The 21,648-nt window shown below is 43.4% G+C and overlaps 1 protein-coding gene across 4 annotated transcripts in view; it reads right to left on the reverse strand.

Annotated features, from left to right (window-relative positions):
- Positions 1-21,648, reverse strand: part of PRMT7 (protein arginine methyltransferase 7) — a 424,549-nt gene that overhangs the window by 187,956 nt on the left and 214,945 nt on the right. For all 4 annotated transcript variants that reach the window (XM_069217242.1, XM_069217243.1, XM_069217244.1 and 1 more), the window contains one exon: positions 8,311-8,400. In XM_069217242.1, coding sequence (XP_069073343.1) covers positions 8,311-8,400 — 90 coding nt within the window. The remainder of the gene's footprint in view (positions 1-8,310; positions 8,401-21,648) is intronic.

The raw sequence follows: 21,648 nt of genomic DNA on the forward strand, positions 1-21,648 counted from the left end.
CTCCATCCCCATTCACCCCACTCCAGTACACCATAATCCATGCACCTACAATTCAGTCCAACCCACACCAATCCAATCTACCCCACAGCAATCCAATCCACCCAACACACCAATCCAATCCAACCCACCCCAATCCAGCCCAGTCCAATCTACCCCATCCAAATCCAGTACACTTCACCCAACCCAATCCATCCCACCCCACTGCAATCCATCCAACCCCACTCCAGTCCAACCCACCCACTCCACCCAAACCCTCCCTACTCCAATCCAACCCACCCCACTACAATCAATCCAATCCACTCCATTCAAGTCCACTGTAACCCAATCCACCTCACTCCAATCCAGCCCACTCACACCATCTCAGTCCATCCCACTCAAATACAATCCACTTTAATCCACACCACTCTAGTCCAATCCAGTCAACATTAATAAACCCTACTCCAGTTCAATCCACCCAACTCCAAACCACCTTAATCAAGTCGGCTTTAATCCAACAATTCACCCCAATCCAATCCACCCCACTCCAATCCCCCTAGTCCATTCCAATTCACCCCACTCCAATCCACTTCAGCCCAATCCAACACGATCCAATCAAAAACACCCCACTCCACTCCACCTCACTCCAATCCACCCCAACCCAATCAACCCCACCCCTATCCAATCCACCCTCCCCTATTCAATCCACCCCAATCCAGCACACCCAATCCACCCCATCTCAATCCACACTGTCTAATCCACCCCACTCAATCCAACCACTGCACTATGATCTACTCCACTCTACCCCAATCCACGCACTCCAAACCACCCCACTCCAAACCACCCCAATCCACCCCAAACCAATCCACCCAAATCCACTCCATCCTACTCCAACTCATCCCACACCAATCCCATCCACCCAACGCCAATTCAATCTAATCCACCTCACCTTAATGCAATCCACCCGACCCCACCCCAATACAATCCACCCACTTCAGTCCACCCCACCACAATCCACCCCACTTCAATTGTACCCCACTCCAATTCACACCAATCCACTCCACCACACTCCAATCCATCCCCCGCACTCAATCCACCCCACCTCAATGCAATCTAACCCACTCCAATCCACCCCAACCCAATCTACCCCACTTCAATCCACTACACCCCACTCCAATCCAATCCATCCCACTTTGATCCACCCTACTTCGATCCACCCCACTCTATCCCACTCAACCCATCCCATTTCAGTCCATCACACTCCAATTCACCTACCCCACCGCATTCCAAACCACCTTACCTCAATGCAATCCACCACTATGCAAATCAACACATCCCAATCCAATCCACTCCATCTTACTGCACTGCAGACCCCACTCCCCAACCCAATCCACCACACCCCATTTGAATCCATCCCACTCCAATCCAGCCCACTTGAATCCATCACAAACCTACTCTATTCCAATCCACTTACTCTATCCCAATCCAATTCACCCCACCCCATCCCAGTTCAGTCCACCCCACTCCAATTCATCCTGCTCTAATACACTCCTAGAAATTCACCCTACTCCAATCAAATCCACCCCACTCCATTCCAGTCCATTCCACCCCATCATTCCAATCCAAACCACCAAGCCAAATCCAATCAAATCCACCCCTTTCCCATCCACCTCACCCCATTTCAATCCACCCCCTCCATTCAATCCACCCCAATCCACCCACACTAGTCCAATCCAATCAGCCCACTACCTCAATTCACTGCAACCCACTCCACCCTATTCCACCTCACTCCACCCTACTATATACTCTGCCATTCAACCACTGAACTCTATTCCCCTCTATCCAGATCTACGACACTCCACTCCCCCACTTGACTCTGACACTCTGCACCACTAACTTTTAGCCATACTGAACAGCAGCCCCACTGGTGTACAACAAGGCAAAACACATTGCAAAAGCCAATAGCTCTTCTAGAGGCGAGACCTATTGGCTTTGCCAATGCTTGTTTCTAGTGGAGTGCAGTCTTGAAAGGACTGGTAATTTCCTCCTTGCCTTGATGTAACATGTATGGGTGCAGTTAACTATCCATCAAGCAAAACCTGCTCAAATACTGGTTGCCCATTCCTCGGTCTTGAGAAGGCAACAAACAGTTGTATTATACAGAAATATTTAGCTCAATCAATGTAAAACATTAGTGCTATATTTACATCCAGTGTAGGAAGAGCTCTCTCTGATAGAGAGTCTGGAATGGGAAAGAACATAGTAACTCAATAGCTTGGTTCAGGTAAAAAGAGGACACTATTTTTGGCAATTCTTTAGGGTTGGTTTAAAGGACTACCATATCTTGGTGTACCTGAAAGAAAGGTTGTTCCAGAGCATGTATTTCCTTGATTGTTCTCAAGGAAGTAATTGCTACCAAGAAAGCAGCTTTCTAGGGGAAAAATGAAGTGGGCAGGAATGTAAGATTCAAAAGGAAGACCCATGAGTCTGGTCAGTACCACATTACAATTTCAAACTGGAGCAGGTGATGACTTTGGAGGTATTATCCTCTTTAGTCTCTCCATGAATGTTTCAACAACAGTAGACTTCTGGGGATCAATGTGCCCTGTTACACTGCAGTGGACAAATCTCCTCTACTAAGCCGCATAACATGCTCTTTAGTGGCAGGTTGTCAGCCACGTTGAGGATGTCCATACATTTCAATGTTCATTTTATGAACCAAACTCTAGGAGCAAAAATGAGCTGTCTGAGATTTGGGTGTCTCACTCTGCTTTGTTTATATGCAAGAAGGTTCTGTCTGTTGGGAAGATTCTCACAAGGAACTACAGACAGCTTTAGTAAGGTTGTGTACCATTGCTGCCCTGCACATATGTGAGCTATCACAATCAAACCGAGAGAGGTCTGCCTGACCTTCCTCACCATATATGGTAAAAATGGGAGAGGTGGAAAAGGGGAGGCAAAGATCCCTGACCAATTCATACACAGTGCAATTCCCTTGGACTGTGGGTGATAAAACCTGGAGGCAAAGTGTTGGTATTTTGTGTCCTGAGCTACAGTGAAGAGATCCATGCCTGCTGTTCCCCAAAGTTGAAAGTAGGACTTTTGGTTGGAGTTCTCACCCATGAACCTGTTGCTGCATCCTGCTTAGGAGGTTGGCAAAGTTGTTTTCCCAACCCTGGGAGATATTCTGCCAGGAGGTGAATGTAGCGGTAAATTGCCCAATGCAATATGCTCTGTGTTAGCTGGGAAAGCTGAAGAGGCTGAGTGCCTCCCGGCTTCTGTAGATAATACATGGCTGACATGTCTTTCTTTATGAGGACTACTTTGTGCTGAATATCCTTGCTGAAAGATTTTAGCACCAATTTTATTGTTAGTAGTTTCAATAAGTTGATGTGGAAGGTCTTTTGCTGAACCGTCCAAACCCAAGTGCTGTCATGTCCATCATGTGTGCCTCCCAGCCTGTGAGTGATGCTCCTACAGTGATGGCCACCTGCGGTGGGGTGGGGGGTCCCAAAAAAGGCCTGTCATGCAACAGATTGCTGCTGTTCCAGCACTGCAGAGACTGATAAATCTTGAAATGAATCACAACTGGATCCTCTAACTTGCCACCCACTTGTGGACACTGTGATGTAAGACACTCCTGTAAAGTGTGCATATTCTGTCTGGCATGTGGGGCAATGGCTATGCAGGACACCATCATGCCAAGGAGACACATTACATCCTGACTAGCAGGTGACGTTGTGGCTGAAAAAGAGTCATTTAGTTCTGGAATTTCTGTACCCTCTGTGAATTGAGGTATGCTTTGGCCATGACTGAACTGAGAATCATCCTGAGGTAAGTTTGGACATGAAGTGGTGGTAGGTAGGATTTAATCATGTTTATTGTAAATCCTAACTTGTGAACAAGATTGATGGAATATTTTACACACTTGGCTTGTCATGACTCTTTGTTAGCCTGTTGTCTCAGTAAGGATCAGCATTAAGGCATTGTCTCCTGAGATGGGTGACTACTATTGCTAGGCATTAGTGAATACCCTTGAACCTGTCATGACCCAAATGGTAAAACCTTGAATAGATAATGGCGTCCATTTACCACGAACAGCAGATAGCGTCGGAGGGCTGGGTGGAAGGGAATGTGGAAGTATACATCCATTAATTAGGGAGCTGCTATGAATGACTAAGAGTGGTATGGCATCCTATGGTGTGTTCATTTGAAAATGGTCAACAGGATGTAGCAGTTGAGGTCTAAGATTGGCCTGAAAGTTCAGTCTTTCTTTGGAGTTGCTTTGGAACTGGTTTGATAGCCCTCTTTTCGAGGAGCACTTTTACCTCTTCCTTGAGAAGTTGTAAGTGTTGTGGGCTGAGGGTGTGTTTGCAAGGAGGCTTGTTTGGTGGATCTGCTGTGAGTTCAAGACAGCAACCGTGCTCGATGATAGAGAGTACCCACTCGTTGGAAGTGATATCCTCCTAATTTGGCAGGAACCCCTGAAGTCTGCCCGACAGGTGTTCATTGATTGGAGTTAATGTGAAGGGAGTCAATGTTTGCTGGTTGAGGCACCATTTCCCTTTATAGACTCCCTCTATTGTAGCCTCTACCACCTTACTAGCAGAGGCTACGAAGGTTGAGGGTAAGAGACTTGTTGTTGCCTTTTGTAAATCTGCCCCGTGCTCAGAGGTGGATGCCTTGGCATTACCCCTTGTGTCCTGTTTATGAAAGGCTTGGTGAGTAGTCATGTTCTGCAACACCCCCATAGCCTTTGCTGTTTCAGTATCTTTCTGAATTTTCTCTAGCATTTCATCGACTTGTGGAGCGTATAAAGGCTCACCATCAAATGCATTGTGAAGAAGATACTATTGTACCTCCAGCTTGAAGAATGAAATGCACAACCAATCATGTCCACTTGAGATGACAGCCAATGTTATACCCCTTGCTGAGGTGTCAGTAGCACCTAAAGCACACCTAATGGTGGCATATATAAGTTGCCCTCACCCACCAATTTCCAACCTCTCTTTTTGTACTAGTGCTGAAGATGTTGTACGAGATCCTCCATCTCATCCCAGTGGAGCCTCTTGTACTGGAAGAATATGGATTGGAAAATGTTGTGTTGGATGAGTCTGAGTTGGTGGTGGTGCTTTCCTATGTCACAAGTGTCTTCTTTGGTGGCAATATGGTAGACTCCTCAAACCATAACCTTCTCTTTTTAGACATGGTAACTTTTCCAGCTTGGGGTGTGACAACAATTGTTCTTTGTTCAAGACTTGCTGTAACTTCTCAAGGATAGAACTCTACTGTCTCTTAGCAGTTAGCCCAGGTGATTTTTTAAGCAATGCTGATGACTGCTGGGAAGAAGTGTTTTATTTAATCTGTACATTGTCCTTTGTTGCAAAAAATTTCAGCATGGAGGATTTCAACAACGAAAGCAGTGTTGGCACTGAGTGGCCTGCACCTAGATTCTTCAGCTTCAAAGGTTGTTTCCTAGGCTGTGCTTGATCTTTCCACTAGTAGCCAAATTAAGATTTACTGTTGGCTCATCCTGTCTCGTTTCCAAAGCCCTTTCTCGGTGTCGGCCGAAACCAAATGGTTATGGAGCATCACAACACGTGTTGTGTAGCCACAGGACTGTCTAGTCAATGGTCTAGAGGACACGGCTCTGACACCTTCTGTGGCCATTTGCGATGCATCTGAGCTGATGGCCCTGGGTACGCATAGTCTTTGATGTGGTCTTTGTACTTGGACCAGATCCTTTTCCACAGTTAGTGTCGAGGGTGCTGCTGGGGGACACTGAAGGCTGTTCTTTTTCCTCCCTCTCCTCAATCTCAAGGCAAACTCTCCTCAGGCGACAAAGTAGGCTTGATATATGCACATTTTCCTCCTCTTCTTCTTCCTCCTCAGTGCTGACTAGTACTTCCTTGCCTTAAAACTCTGCCTCAGCCACCATTTCCATGTTGTGAGCAAGGCATTGATTTATTTGATTCTTCAGTCTTTTTCTATATAAACTGCAGGTCTTGTTCATGTGCTCAGGAGAGAGGCATATGCTACTGACCGGACTGTGGCGTTGTGTGAATATTTTGTGTTGCACCAAGGGCACCTGTGGAAAAGGTCTGATCAATGACACCTGACAAAACATTCTCTGGTCAGGAGTGGAAGGTGATTGAGCCCATCACAAGGTAGATGCCTTGTACCTCGGCTCCTGTGTATCTTCCACCCCTAGATATAGAATTACTGATTATCGTAAATAATGAGTAGAATTTGTTCTTCTTCTTCACTGGACCCTTATGGCTCTGTGGTCGTTAGTCGTCAAAAAGGGCATTCAAAACCAGAGCTTCAGTGAAACTCATCCAAGCCTGATGACAGAGAAAAACAATCACAATCTAATGGAGCAAATGATCATTCACATTGCTACAGAGAGGAGGAGTCACTATACCTTGTGACTTGAAAGTCTTTGAAGAAAAACTAGATGCAAATGTCTGAGCCCAACACTATATGGCAAGAGTATGCAGCACATGTGTATGTACAGCCACACATGCTAGGAATATGACTTTTTTTTTATTACCAGAGGTTTGAATTTGAGAAAAGGCTCAGTTGACAGATGAGAGGGCTCTTTCTAAAAATCAACATAGACCCGCAGGAGAAGAAAATGTAAATTTTAAGCAAAATAATACAAAAGTGACAAAAAGACACCGACAAAGTCAACTTGAAAATGAAAGGTAAGATGTAATGAAGGAACAGATCAAAACATAAGGGGTGTACATTTCATAAATGCTAACACTGATGTAAGGTCAACAGCTGCTGATCATCATTGAGGGCAACTAAATGGAACATGCAAATGACAGAAGTACTTTCCTATTTTTAACGTTGTCCACTTTCAGCAATCCAGAGGAAAAAACATGGCTACTGAAACAAACAACTGAATGAAGGGAATTTGTATTCTTCATTTACATAAAAAAATTCTAAACACCTATAGGCGAGAAATTTCCAATATGGAAAGCCAAATGGACGCTTCAAATAATTTTTTTATTCATATATATAATTTTTCACATATAAAAATATATATATATAATTTTTAGGTCTGGTGTATACACAGATTTAGCTGTCTGCATATTCTCATGTAAATAAAAATCAAATAACATATATAAAGGGCTTCTACATCTGTGCCGCTCAGCCACTGCTTCCAACAAGCGTCATTCACCTTTTTTGTCGGTCCACATGACAGCATACTGAAAGAAGCAATAGGTCAGTTTCCTTCAGTTACTGCTGTTTTGGAAGTAATCACATTTTGAAATAGTCAACAATACAGACATTTAGTTATGTTAATAAACTTTTAGAGAGCTCGATTACCTGAGGGTATCTTTGCACTAGTTCTGCTGTACCATTAGGATGAGCCCATGTTACATACTGAAAAGTAAAGATTTCAAGGCTTTCCAGGAGGCTTGAAAATTGGGCATCTCTTTGAGCTCTAGAGGCAGAGAATTCCAAGCCTTAGGGGCACCATTTCTTAAAACTTCTTCCTCCCAAGGAGACCTTGCTGGCTCTTGGGAAGGAAAGATTTTTCAACTTTGCCGATCGAAGTGTCCTAGTAGGGGAATACCAATTGAAACAATTCTACAAGAAGGAAGGGACAGAATCATGAAACACTTTATAAGTGATGCATAGGACTTTTTTCTCTGTTTTAAAGGGAGCCAAATGTAGTTTTCTTACTGAAATGTAGGGATCTTCAAAAGGAGACATGCTGCTGCATTCTGTACTACTTGCAATTTGTTCATCAACTGTTGTTGCATGTTTGAGTAAAGACTTGCAGTAGTCGAATTTTGCAAGAACAAGAGATGTAACTGTACATTTCTGGAGTTCGGAAGGAATGTAGGGAAGGATTTTCTTTATAGTGTCTGAAATGCCTTTCATTATGAGTGATGCCACTTTGCTTCTTTCCTATCCGAGTCCTAAAAGATAGGGATAGCCACCTCAAATCAGCATGCTTTGGAAAATAGATTTCAGCAGCACGTAGCGACACAGCAACTAAGCCCAAGCAGGAGTAACAGAGCAGGCTGCTGAATTGGTGTGGCCCCTAAGAATGATTGGCACTCATGGATCCAGTCGCTTATCCATTGCTGCACTCACTAATTTAATTATTTATCTGTACACTAACTCACCTATACATCATCTACGTCATCAGTCACACATCCATCCAATCACTGACTCATTCTCACATTTAACCCCCCATTGATCCACATGCAATAATTCAACAACCAATTATGAAGCACTATAACTTAATAAAGAGACAAACCTATTGAATTTGCCAATGCTTGCTCTCCTTTGGAACACTGTATGGTCTCTCACCTTTTTGTTCTCCAAGTCAGCCGAGTTGAGCAACTCAGGGCGCTTCTCTATGACTTTTATTGCATCTCCCAGGTGGTTGGCTTTGAAAATCTTAAAAAATAAATCAACAACAGCAGTTAAACTACTTTGATTAGCATCTAATCCAAGAATCATACATGCTTATTCCAATTCACTAATCTACGCATGAAAAAGAGAGAGAAACAGAGAGAGAGAGAGAATGTTTGTGTGTACACACGCCTGTGAGGGAAGGCCTGGGTGGAGAGGGGGAGGGTCAGTGGAGGGGTGGGGAGGGTGAGGGCACACACATGCCTGTGATGGAAAGCCCCCTTGAATATTTCCTCTCACTATGAGGTGCCACTATTTAAAAGAACATAAAGGCAACATTTTCACTATCTCCAGCCTATCCACATCCTTCCTTTATTAGGCAGTCAACATTGTCCAAGGAATTTTGGAAGGGTGTTTTCTGCAGGGTCAGCATTTGGCTAACTTGCAGATGCTACCCAGTCCCACAAGTAAAAAAAAAAAAAAAAAAAAAGGTTTATTCCGCCTTTGCGCATTATTACCGAATTGATGAATCCAAAAAGACTGTTAAGAGTCAACATGTAACTCACCTGGAGGACATTTGGATATGTGGATGGCAACATGGAATCTTCCAGTCTAGCATTCTTCCTAGTCATAATAACTTAACAGCTTCATTGCATAGGACTGTGGTCTCTGGAAAGCAGTGGAGGTCATATTGCTAAATGCCTTTCTCAAAATATCTACTGCTTTACGTGATGCAGAGATACGGACAGCATCATGTGCAGCTAAAATTTGCAATTATATGCTTCATTGTTAGTCGACTGCCTTTTGGGGATGCTGGCTATAAGTAAAAACAGGCCACAATTTGGCTTAGTTGTGCACTGCCTGACTGGAGTCTCCAACGTTCAAGCTTTAACTCATGCATTTTGTCATTTACATTAGATATCTTGTGTTAGTTGATTGTATTGGTGTCTTGCACTCTCCATCACAACAATGTCCACATGTACCTTCAGGTCACTATCTCCGATACAGCCATCTCTCCAAATAAGTGCTTCAAAGTGCACAAGCACACACAGCCCAAAATTTCAAAATTAGAGTTCTTGCACCTAGTATCCAAACGCCCGTTCAGAAGAACATTTCTTTTCTTCTACATCCCTTCAATACTGATCTTCAAAAGTTGCACAATGTCTTTAAACAGAAACCTTGGATTTATAATGGAAGTATTACTCCCATTTGAAAAATACATTGATATAACAATTGTACTGCTATTCAGAATGTTAAGGAAAGCAGTATGTTACTCAACACAGTGGCCCAGAATTCCTAGTTCTTATACTTCCAGACTTATGGAATTTCATGTACTGTGAGGACAAAGTAACCAATGAGGATTTTGATCAGAAATAAAATGACTATATTCTGAATTTCACCTAAGCACAGCCTTATCTAAGCGAAGCTGGCCCTGTGACATACTGCTTCTATCCACCTAGAAACACAAACAGCACTAGTGATAGTGATGTCTTGCGAAGGTTTGAAGAAAACTAGGTGTTCAGGAGACCCTATAGTTAGTAACGTATTCCTAATCTCTCTGTTAAATTTCCCTCTTTCACACTCGTTGTAAGATTTTATGGCATCCAGGGCAAACGGTAGTGAGGAAGAGCAAAAAGATGAATATGAAACTTTATCCTTGTGTAGTTTCAAATCAAAACCATCTTTACTTGGCCAATACGGCCATTAAAGATACTAAAGAAAAAATACATACATTTAATAAACTATATAATTCTACAAATAAAAAGAACACTTAAAATTTACAAGATTAGGCAGCCATAGGATAATACATGTAAAATATGTGCCATTTTTCAAAATATAACATTTCCACAGTATTTAAAATGGCAAGGGATTGTGTAATTACATTTCTTATCCTAAGTAAATGTCTGGTAAAGTTCACAACTGTAAAAATGTTAAATTCCATTTTAAGTTGTTCTAAGAAAATTACCACCGGCCTATATGATTTATAATTCAGAGAGCAAAGTACATAGTAGATTGCTCTGAAACATCTTCACAGGGTCAGCGTGGCAGATTCCTCCATAAGCCTTCATCATGAAAATACCTGGTACATGAGCTAAGTTCAATGTGAAGTAAGTTAAAAGGAATCTAGGACTGACACCTTTAATAAAAACAAGATGAGGTTCAACAAAACTGGATGCAGAAATAGGAACATAAGAAATCACTGTTGCTTTTAAAAAATCAGCTGAAAATCTAATGTCACATTTTCCATAAAAAAAGTTTTCAAATTGTATTTTGGACAATAATTTTACAGTTGGTGATTTAAAATGTTCAGATTTGTTAATCTATTAAAACCCTTCCTTGGAGTATACAAGCTAGGGAATTCAGTGGCCATAGTCCAAGGACAGAGAGCCAGACACAATGAAGTGATAAAGACTAATGTTTCGACCAAATTAACAGCCACAACAGCAGCAGTGGGAGGAGTCTGATTTGATCCTCCAGAGATCTGATTCCCAATTCAGCGTAGCATACTAAACATGATGTACTTTTCAGAACTGAAAGTAACCAGTGTAGAAAAAGATTCTCACTTGTATTCCCTTCAGTGTTATGTAAGCCAATAGTTCTGCAACAGTACATCTAACCGGTTTAGAGCTCAATGTGACAAAGTCTAAGCACAGCTTCTAACCATCGTTGAAATTATTGAATTCTAATTCTCCTTGGATGGATCCAGTTAAAACAGGTATCAAAAGGGACTCACAAGTACTCAAACACTGTGAAGTTGTGTACAGGTGTAGAATCAATATCATGGGTCTTTCCTTTGGTAGCCTTAGGACCACCTACCATGGTTTATGATTTCAATAAACTGATTTTTACATCAATGTCTTTCACAAAGATAGCAAATGAGTCCAATAATATGTAAAACTCACTGGGCAGGTGGACTAAAGGGGAACAGGGGACATTTATGTCCCGATATGCAGCATGCCCTTCCCACTAAGTCTTCGTTGACCATTCAGCTCATTTATGTAAAGAATGAACAGAAAAGGGTCCAGAACACCCTTGATCAATCCCCTTTCAAATCCAAAATGAGTTTGAACATTCTCTCAATGCATCATATCAAACACAAGCCAAAGATTCAGAATGCAGTTGTACAAGAAAATATACTGAGTTCACGCTCAGTGTTAACATATTGGACCACATCTGTTTATCACAAAAGCAGACGTTAAGTCTATAAAGGCCAGGTACGTAGTCCCAACCTTGGTCACTGTATATTTTCATGTCAATAAATAGAGGTTCAGGTTTTTCTAAACCTTGCAGGAAGCCATCTATAACAATACGGAATTTTCTTGTGCCTAGATTTCAGGTTTGCCTAACTAGACTCTCCCTGACACCTTAACAATTGAAGCTTGCAGATATCAACCTGTAACAGGTAGGATGCTCTTTATTTCCCTTTTTTTAAAAGCGGAACAATGATCAAGCCTGACCAGGAGCTTGGTAGTTTGGTCTTTGCAGCAGGCTTAAGAACATTTGTTACTAGTGAGGACCAAAGATATAAATTATGTTTAAACAGATCAACGGGGACCCCCTCTAGCCCTGGAGTTTTCCCATTACAACTTTTGATTATAGCTGATCTCGCTGCATTAAAAAATAACTGGTTTGGGGGTCTTTCACTACCTTTTTGGGTGATGACATAACCAGAAGTTTTAGGCTTGAAGATATCACTCAAGTGGTCTACCCGTTTATGTGCTCTAGTAATGGTTGTAATGGTGGGTGTGATGTTATCTCTGAATTAGGGGGCATTAACCACCTGCCAAAATTAATTGTTATCTTGTAAATACTAGCTCATTGCAAACAGAGCATTCCCTAAGAGTGGCATTCCTATTTTCCAAAGCAGTTTTATGTGTCAACCTACAAAGTTGTATGTCAGATGGAATTCTGGGTTTCTTATTTAAGGCAACCTTAAGAACACTATTAATATTTCAACATGTTTTGACAAACCAAGAAAAAGCCTTAGCTTTATTGCCATGAGCTGGTTGCAGCATCAAGTTGCTAAATTTCTGGCAGACCACTCCAATGAGTACAAAATAGATAGAGGGTCACCATTATCCTTCAGGCTGGACATAAAATCATCATCTTGTCCTGAATCAGCTCATCAATAATTTATGAGGAACCTAATTTGGCAGATTTGGATGAGACACCTTTGTTCTTTTCCAGTACCACGTCCTGTAGATTACTGATCTGATTATTCACTCAGTCCATTCTTCTTAGGGAGAGAACTCATGGGTTGTGGTCACTTGCACAATGTGGGAGTACTTTGAAAGTACGAAGGCCATCTGACAAGACAGTAAAATCTATTTGAGAAGCACAGCCTCTGTCAGTAGATATAGGAACATCAGATGACAGAAATTTACACAAGTCTAAAGCAAAAAAGAGATTATGGGGGTCATTCAGACCCCGGCGGGCGGCGGGAGCCGCCCGCCTGGAGGGAACCGCCATATGGCCGCTCCGCGGTCGAAAGACCGCGGAGGCCATTCTGGCTTTCCCGCTGGGCTGGCGGGTGACCGCCAGCAGGCCGCCCGCCAGCTCAGCGGGAAACCCCTTCCCACGAGGAAGCCGGCTCCGAATGGAGCCGGCGGAGTGGGAAGGTGCGACGGGTGCAGTTGCACCCGTCGTGAATTCCAGTGTCTGCTGAGCAGACACTGGAATTCAAAGTGGGGCCCTCTTACGGGGGCCCCTGCAGTGCCCATGCCATTGGCATGGGCACTGCAGGGGCCCCCAGGGGCCCCACGACACCCCTCACCGCCATCCTGTTCCTGGCGGTCGGAACCGCCAGGAACAGGATGGCGGTGAGGGGGTCGGAATCCCCCATGGCGGCGCAGCAAGCTGCGCCGCCATGGGGGATTCCCAGGGCAGCGGAAAACCGGCGGGAGACTGCCGGTTTTCCTGGTCTGACCGCGGCCAAACCGCAGCGGTCAGAATGCCCTGCGGGGCACCGCCAGCCTGTTGGCGGTGCTCCCGCATCCCCAGCCCCGGCGGTCCTTGACCGCCGGGGTCGGAATGAGCCCCTATATCTCTTAAGAAATCTATTTAAAGGATTGCCCAGTCAGCCATACTCAAAGGTAGCCATCTTGTTTCCTTTACAGTTAGTCAAACCACACATTCTGGTTAATTGAAAAATACATATACTAGCATTAAAATCCCCCAGCCAGATAGGTGACCACTCGTCACTGGTCTGGAAATAAATCTGGAAAAATCATAGGCAAGTGCGTATAGCGTATCCAGGTCTGTATGACAAAAAATATTATTGGAATATTTGCCAGGCCCACAACCTCCACACAAACAAGCTTGTAATATGGTGAATCAGTATTAAAAACGGACACTGAATTTCAAAGACATAGTTATAAGAGGATTTCTAACTGACCAATGGCACGCGCCCTATTAGAGGGAGAAGCAGGGACTGCAAAAGTCATTTAACAATCAATTAAAAAAGGTTTACTGGCCTCAGTACAGTAGCTGAGCATCTGTAAAAATAACCCAGTGGTAAAACTGTAATGAAGTCAAAACTGTACGGAACAGTGGAAAACCCACAAAGGGCCGTGTGAGCAGCTGCAGGCCTTCTGAAATTCACTAAAATGCTATCCATGCTGATTACCTTATGCTTGTTTCCTACCCAAGAGAATCTGCTGGCCATAATAAAGTTATCTAAGATACACACACAACGAATAACCACCCTTTTCTCTTAGCTAGTGAAGGCCTTGTTTCTAAGTTATAGCCACTCCTCCCTCTGGTCAGAAGAAGCACCAGCAAGTACAATAACATATGGTGTGGCTTCAGGCCATGATGGAGTCTTTCTTCTGATGGTACCCTTTTTATTTTGGGAGGAGGTGAGCTGAGTGATGATAGGTCTGGAAGAGAGTCAATAGGAGGAGAAGTGTTAAGTACACATAAATTTCCCTTAGGGCCGACCGGCCAAGAAGAAACCTCAGGAGAAGATTGACCTTCTACTAAAACGGAAGTGGCCACAGTAACAGCTGATGCACTACAGGGTTTTTAGAGACCCCCCAGCTCCTCTACTGAGATAATTTCTTTAAAACACCCATGGCACTGCTAAGAAAGTTTCCAATTGAACAGGAAGGAATAATAGGCATAGCCTTCGATATCATAGATAACTTTATTTTTCCCATGATGCAATATACACAAGCGAAGAGATATGGCCCTGCCCAGCCTCCTCCGACCTCTGATGGCCTTAGTCAGTCTTACTCTTGGCCCAGGGACAGCTCGCATGGTGGGAGTCTCATTGGTGTTTTGTAGCACAGAGAGGGCCTGCTTCCTCAAGATGATGGTGCATGCGGTCTTCGCGCAATGATTTGCGAGACTTGGAATCGCCAGTCAATGGTATCCCGCATAGGTGAAGTCTTGATGAGAAGGGCAATGGTTGTTGAGTAAACAACATCTGTGCCAAGCCAAATATCCTGAAGAACTCTACTGTAGATACACATTCAAGAGATGGTGGTCTAGGTCTGTACTTGAACAGTCCACACTCATTACATCTACTCCACTATATGTACACACCACAACATAAACTCCAATACCTGACAAAGTTGGGGTTCAAGGATAGGGTAATGGTTAGAGTTAGCATAAGGTACTTCAACATTGGAAATTTATAAAAACAAAATCTACTTGTCCATGGGACAAGATGCTTCTGAAATCCACATGTCCTGTAAAACAACCTGCTTGACTTATTTGGTGCAGTCCAATGACGTAACAAATTATGCAAATAATTTCATATCAAAGCTTTGATCTGAACAGACCTCGGTTATGCCATGTTTTGAAATAATTATTAAAAGAGTATTAATGCCATCATTCTGATTATACAACACTCAGAGAATGAAAGGCCTCTAATTACACCAGGGCTTTCTGGAGACCCGGTTTATGTAGGTGCTCTCTTTAGTCCACCAATTTGATCACAGTTAGGCTACAAATTAAAACATACTCATTAAACAGGAGCTCTGATTATAGCAGAATTATAGATATGCTAACGTTCTACTTATGTTGTGGCTCTTTGTTACCTTAGTTTTTCAGGAATAGCCTAATTACTTTCTCAGGCAGAGGGAACACAATTACACTGTATACAGTATTTGTGTATAGTGCAAACCTAGACAAAAGTTAGTGGAGCACTGCAGAAGGTCAAAAGCAAAGAAACAAACAGTGAATGATAGGACAGCAGCTGGGCTCTGAGAAAGGATTTATACTATTACTTCGGGGAGTTGCAGTGTTCTGTAGAGTATGTGTCTTCAGCACTTTCCTAAACTGGAGCAGAGTGTGAATGGTACTGATGGATATGGATATGTTATTTCAGAACCTTGGTGCAAGAATGGAGGAGTTCTGTTGCTTTGTTTTTTCACACTTTTTCATTTCCAGACTGGTGGTTTTCTGACTAGGAGTTTGCCAACAGCCAAATGTGGTGGTGAGGTTGTCAACCAGATAAGCAATTGTGCTGTTCATGATGGCTTTTCTAATGATGCACCTTGTTTTAAAAATGATGTGGGCAGGCAAAAGAAGCCACTAGGGTTCCATCAGTGTGGAGTGGAGTAGTTATATTTCTTTAGGTCCTTGAAGAGGCTGCAGAATGTAGGTCAGCTTTAAGGGGCAGCATGGACTCTAAGTGGCAGCAGAAGAAAATACGTTACTTACCTGTAACTGCAGTTGTCCAGTATTGGTATCTTTCATAGATTCACATGCTTGAATCATTCCCCGTTGTCGAAGTGGGAATCCCACGGTACCTTAGGAAAGCAGTATGCAGAAATCATCATAGGCTGTAATGTTAATGGTTCTCAAACTACAGCCTATCTATGTCCTTTAGAAAAAAGAACCAAACTTGACCTATGACCAATCAGACAACAGAACCCTCTAGAATACTCCCAAGAGAGGCTCTTTCCCTCAGATTTTCAAGCACAAGAGTGAATTTATTTATATATAGAGAAGGAAGGTGAGCCTCACAGGGGAGGAGGGTGGGCTGCATGAGTATCTATGAAATATACCAATACTGGATAACTGCAGTTACAGGTAAGTAACTCGTTTTCTTATCCAGTACTGGATCTTTCATAGATCTTTCATAGACTCACATGCTTGAATCAGAATAGCAAGCAGTATTTCAAAAACTAGTGTTATACAATTAGCGGATGGTGGGACATTCATACTAACTAATGTAAGTAACAAAGTAAATGTGGATTAACAGTATGTTAGACAAGAACTGCAAAGTGATTAGGAATATATAAACATATATATCAATATATGATTTGATATGCAATAGCGAATATCTGGAGAAGGAAATTAAACTAAGAAAAGTAACATTAAGAAAGAAAATAAGCTTACATTAGTAATGAGGCTCATCTCAGTGGAATAGATTGCTTGTCCTATAGCCATATTGCTGTCCTGTGCGGATTCCAAACAATAATGCTGCATAAAGGAATGAGTGGTCTTCTATGTTGCAGCTGGGCGATGCCAGGAAAAAGAGCAGGTGAGGTTGAGGCTGCTCTAGTTGAGTGTGCCTTTTGTGATCTGACCAGAGGTTTGCCAGCTATTGTACGACAAAATTGTATGGTGGATGATATCCATCTGGCTACTGTTGTCTTTGTGACTGCTGCTCTTTGATGGCCTTGACAATAAGAGACTAGTAATTGATCTGTTTTCCGTAAGTGTTTGGCACGCTGAAGATAGAATTTCAAACATCGTTTGACATTCAGCGTGTGGAGAGTCCTTTCAGCTGGAGTGGATGGATTTGGGAAAAAGTTTGTAATATTACAGGTTCGTTGAGATGAAGAGGACGGAACCTTAGGAATATATCTTGGGTTTGTCCTGAGAAGAATATAATCGTCAGTGAAAAAAGTAAGACAGGCTCCTTGATGGTAAAGGCTTGTATTTCACTGACTCTCCTAGCGGAGGTGAGGGCGAGAAGAATTGCCACTTTCTATGTGAGGAATTTGAGTTCAGCCTTATGTATTGGTTCCAATGGAGATTTCATTTGCTGAGAAAGGACCACGTTGAGATGCCACTGGGGAGGAGGTGGTCGCACCGGAGGAAAAGTGTGAAATAAATCCTTCATGAACTGTTTTATGAGCCTGGAAGAACAGGGAGAAGGCGTATCTGCTAAGGTTTATATCTAGAAATTGTAGCCAGGTGTACTTTAATAGAGGCATGGACCAGCCCGGACTTGGTGGGGGATAGGAGATAAGGCATGATTTGTTCAGGAATAGAGCTTCGAGTGGATGCAAGCTGTTTTGTTTGCACCAAATTCAGAGTCTCCGCCACTTGAGCATGTAGGTTTTGTTTGTAGATTCGGCTCACGTTCTGGATAATATGTCTCGACCTTCCTGATCAATGTTCATGTGTTGTAGTTTATAGAACTCAGGAGCCATAAGTGCAATTGGGGAGAAGCTGGCTCCGGATGCAACATCTGGTCTTGGCTTCTCGATAATAGTGACGTTGTCATGGGAAGTCAGATGGGTTTGGTCACAGACAGGAGAATGAGTTCCATGTACCAATGCTGCCTGGGCCCCCTGGGAGCCATTAGTATGAGCCGGAAATGCTCTGTCGTCATTTTCTGAATGACCCTGGGTATCAACATGAAAGGGGGAAAAGCGTATGCAAAGATCCCGGACCATGGCATCGTAAGGGCATTCCCCCACGATCCCAGAAGTGGATATTGATTGGCGTAGAAGTGGTATTTGGCGTTCTCGTTGGTAGTGAAAATATCCAGTGCCAGTGTTCCCCACTGGAAGAAGAACTTGTCCACTTCGTGCAGATCAAGCTCCCATTGGTGGCAGCTGTCCTCCGTCCTGCTGAATGAATCTGCGAGAGGGTTGTTGGTGCCAGACACATTATCCACTCTCAGAGATATTTTGTGTGGAGTGAGCCAGTGCCAGAGTGCTTGAGCCTCTTGCGAGAGGGAAAGTGATCAAGTTTCTCTGAGTTTGTTGACTTAATACATGCTGGTTGTGTTGTCCGTGGGGATCAACACCGACGAGCCTGATATCCTAGGAAGGAAAGCTTGGAGCGTGAGAAAAATTGGCTTAAATTCCAAGCAATTTATGTACATTTGTTTCTGAGAACCGGACCACTTTCCCTGGATGCACATGTATTGTAAATGACCATCCCAACCTTCCAGAGAGGTGTCTGTCGTAATGATGAAATCTGGGATAGGAGTGATGAAGTTAATCCCATAAAAATGTGGTCTATTTGAGCCCACCATAATAAGGGTTTCTAACCTCCTTGGTGTGACATTTATCAAATCCTCGAAGGACTCCAGAGACTGAGTCAGATTGTTGTTGAAGTTCCTCTTGAAGTGGCCTCATTTTCAGATGTGCCAAGTGCAATAGATTTATTGAAGAAGAGATCATGCCTATGAGGGACTTGAATGTTCTCACAGAAACAAACTTTCTTTTTGAGACTTTGAGAGCCAGACTGGATAACCTGTGGTGTCTTTCTCCTGAAATGTACGCCTTGTTTGTGCCCGTATCGAGTTTTGCACCCAAGAAAACCATCTTGTAAGTTGGAACCGTAAATGACTTCTGAAAGTTCACCTTTAGACCCAAGCTGTGAAACAAGGTCAGACAGGCCATGGTGGTTTGGGAGGCCTGTTGGGGTGTTGGTGCTTTTAGTAGACAGTCGTCCAAGTAAGGAAATATTTGGAAACCTTGCTTGTGAAGTGTCAGTGACTGGCGTGAGACACCTTGTGAAGATCCTGGAAGCCGAATTGAGTCCGAAAGGACGAACTTTGAAATGGCAGTGGGTACTGGCCACAGTAAATCGAAGGTATTTGGATGCTTGGGGTGATTAGGTATGCGAAAATACGCATTTTGGAGATCCAAAGATGTCATGTAATACCGCTGTTGAGAAGGTGCAGGATATCCAACAGTGTTATCATACGGAAAGATTGCTTGCGTAGGAATTTGTTAAATTGTCTGAGATCTAGAATGGGTCTCCATTCTCCTGACTTCTTTCTTAGTAGGAAGAAACAAGATTAAAAACGTGAACCTCTCTGATGAGTGGGAACCTTCTCGATAGCACCCTTAGAGAGCATCTGAGAGATCTTCCCATTTTAGCAAGTGAAGATGTGGTCAGTGCGTCTTTATTGGAAGATGGTTTGGAGGTTTGTGCACAAACTCCAGTGTATGACCGGAAGCCACTAAATCCAACACCCACTTGTCCGATGCTATCTGATTCCACTGATGCGGGTAATTTGATATATTTGCGCTCACTTGGTTGGTTTGTGGGAATGAGGGTATTGCAGCCGGTACCTGACGAAAATCATTGCTTTGGGGGGGCTGCTTCTTTCTGCGGCCCTGCTTGGAGTAGGCTGCTACAGGAAGCTGCCGATACGCCTGGTGGTAGGATGGTCTGTAGTGAGTTTGGGGTTGATGCAGTCTATTGTAAGCACCTCTGAATGATGAAAAACCTCTTCCTCTGGCTCAGTGAAAAGGCTCCCTTCTATAATGTACTGTACCAAGGGACCAGGCAATGTCTGTGTCAGTTTTGAAAGCCAAGAGAGCGTCATCTATGTGCTTGTCGAACAGGGTTTCACCATAGTAGGCTATATCTAGTATCCTTGACAGTACCTCGGGTCGAAAAGAGGTGGCTTGCAGCCAACCCTGGCGATGTAAGACTGCTGCCCCTGCCAGCGGTCGAAATCCTGTGGAAGCAATGTTTAAAGCATAATCAATTACTTTTGAGGACATGCGTTCACCCTCTGGCAGTGTCTTCTGAGCCTCTAGTTGTTTATCCTCAGGGATAAGGTCGAGGAAACTACTCATATTGGATCACATCTGACGGTCTTAACATCCTAGGATAGCTAGACTATTAGCTGCTCAGACCGTGATGGCTGGCATTGAGGAAAACCTTTTCCCTATATTGTCTAATCACCTGCCCTCTTTGTCTGGTGGCGCCGAGACAGGAATTGACGGATTCTTAGATCACCGTTCAGCAGCTTGAGAGAAACTGAATCTTCATTATCTTCAAGCCTTCATTTCAAATATAATCTATAATAATGGGGATAGCCGTTACTGACCGTCTTGCCTGCTCTTTAAAATCATGTAGAAAGCAATCCGAGTGAAAAGAAATCATGTAGAAAGCAATCTGAGTGAGAAATAGATTTTGGCAGATGGAAACGTGTAGCTGCCCTGTCCATTAAATTATGGAATCCGCTAATATAGTCAGGAGGCAAATCTGATGGTGGGGTGGTGGTGGTGATGGAGTGGGAGCTAAGTAATCATACCACTCATCACTAGGTTGCTGTGGAGTAGTCATTTCTCCTTCTACTTCGTCAGAGGAGGTGTTGTCTTCTCTAGGAGGTGCAGCTATTGTAGAGGCTGGCATGAATCTGGGTTTTGCCGGGGCGGAGGCAAGTTTCTTGGTGGCAGGCGAGGTAGGCTGTGTTTGGGAAGGTTGTTGTGGTTGAGCCAGGGTTGAATCCGGAAACCTACGCTTGTAGTCCTGAAGCATGGTCGGAAGATCAGAAATAAGGGAAACTGGCATCTGTACCGTATTACGCTGTTGGTAATATTGTGATGGTTCGTAATAAAAGCTATGTGGTGTATAATAAGATTCATATTGCTGCTGCTCATCGTCATCATCTTGATATTTACCGTGCAGCTGTGATGGACTATGTGCATCCCCAAACGGCCCTTCATCAACAGATTCTTCACAATCTAAGAGATGACTCGGTAGGAAAGTTGACACCATGCTGGGAGATGTTTCATCAGGACGCAGGTTAGATCTGGTAACCTTTGTGATCTTTATTGTGGTGCGGAGGTCATCAGAGTCTGGACCGGTGGGCATCACATTGTATTGTGAAGTTGCTTATTGTATCATAGACATAGATGTCATTGGTACCACCGATGATAGTCTCGTCGACGATGCTGCTGTCAACAGTGGTGTCAACGGTGACTTTAATGAAGTTTTTTTAGTTGACGATGGCTTTGTCCATGGATCAGTAGTTGACGGGGTTGAAGACTTCGTCGACAGGCCAGAGGGTGTAGTTGATGACAAGAGTTTCTTCTTAGACGCTGGTGAAGTGAAATCCACTTTGGCACTCACCGTCGTTGATGAGATCGGAATTTTTATGTCCGTCGTCGGTCACTCACGAGATGGTGACGACGGTAGACGTTGTGGTTGTCGTCAACAGCATCTCTGACGCCATAGTCGTTGTTGATTTAAGGTGAAGTGATGGTTTATGTGACAAAGACGGCTCAAAAAAAGGAGAACAATGGTGACTCTCTTTTTTGCGCCATGGCTAGGATGGTTGTGAGGAGTCTGACCCTG

The sequence above is a fragment of the Pleurodeles waltl genome, chromosome 12, assembly GCF_031143425.1.
Source record: "Pleurodeles waltl isolate 20211129_DDA chromosome 12, aPleWal1.hap1.20221129, whole genome shotgun sequence".
In the NCBI taxonomy this organism is placed as follows: Eukaryota; Metazoa; Chordata; class Amphibia; order Caudata; family Salamandridae; genus Pleurodeles; species Pleurodeles waltl.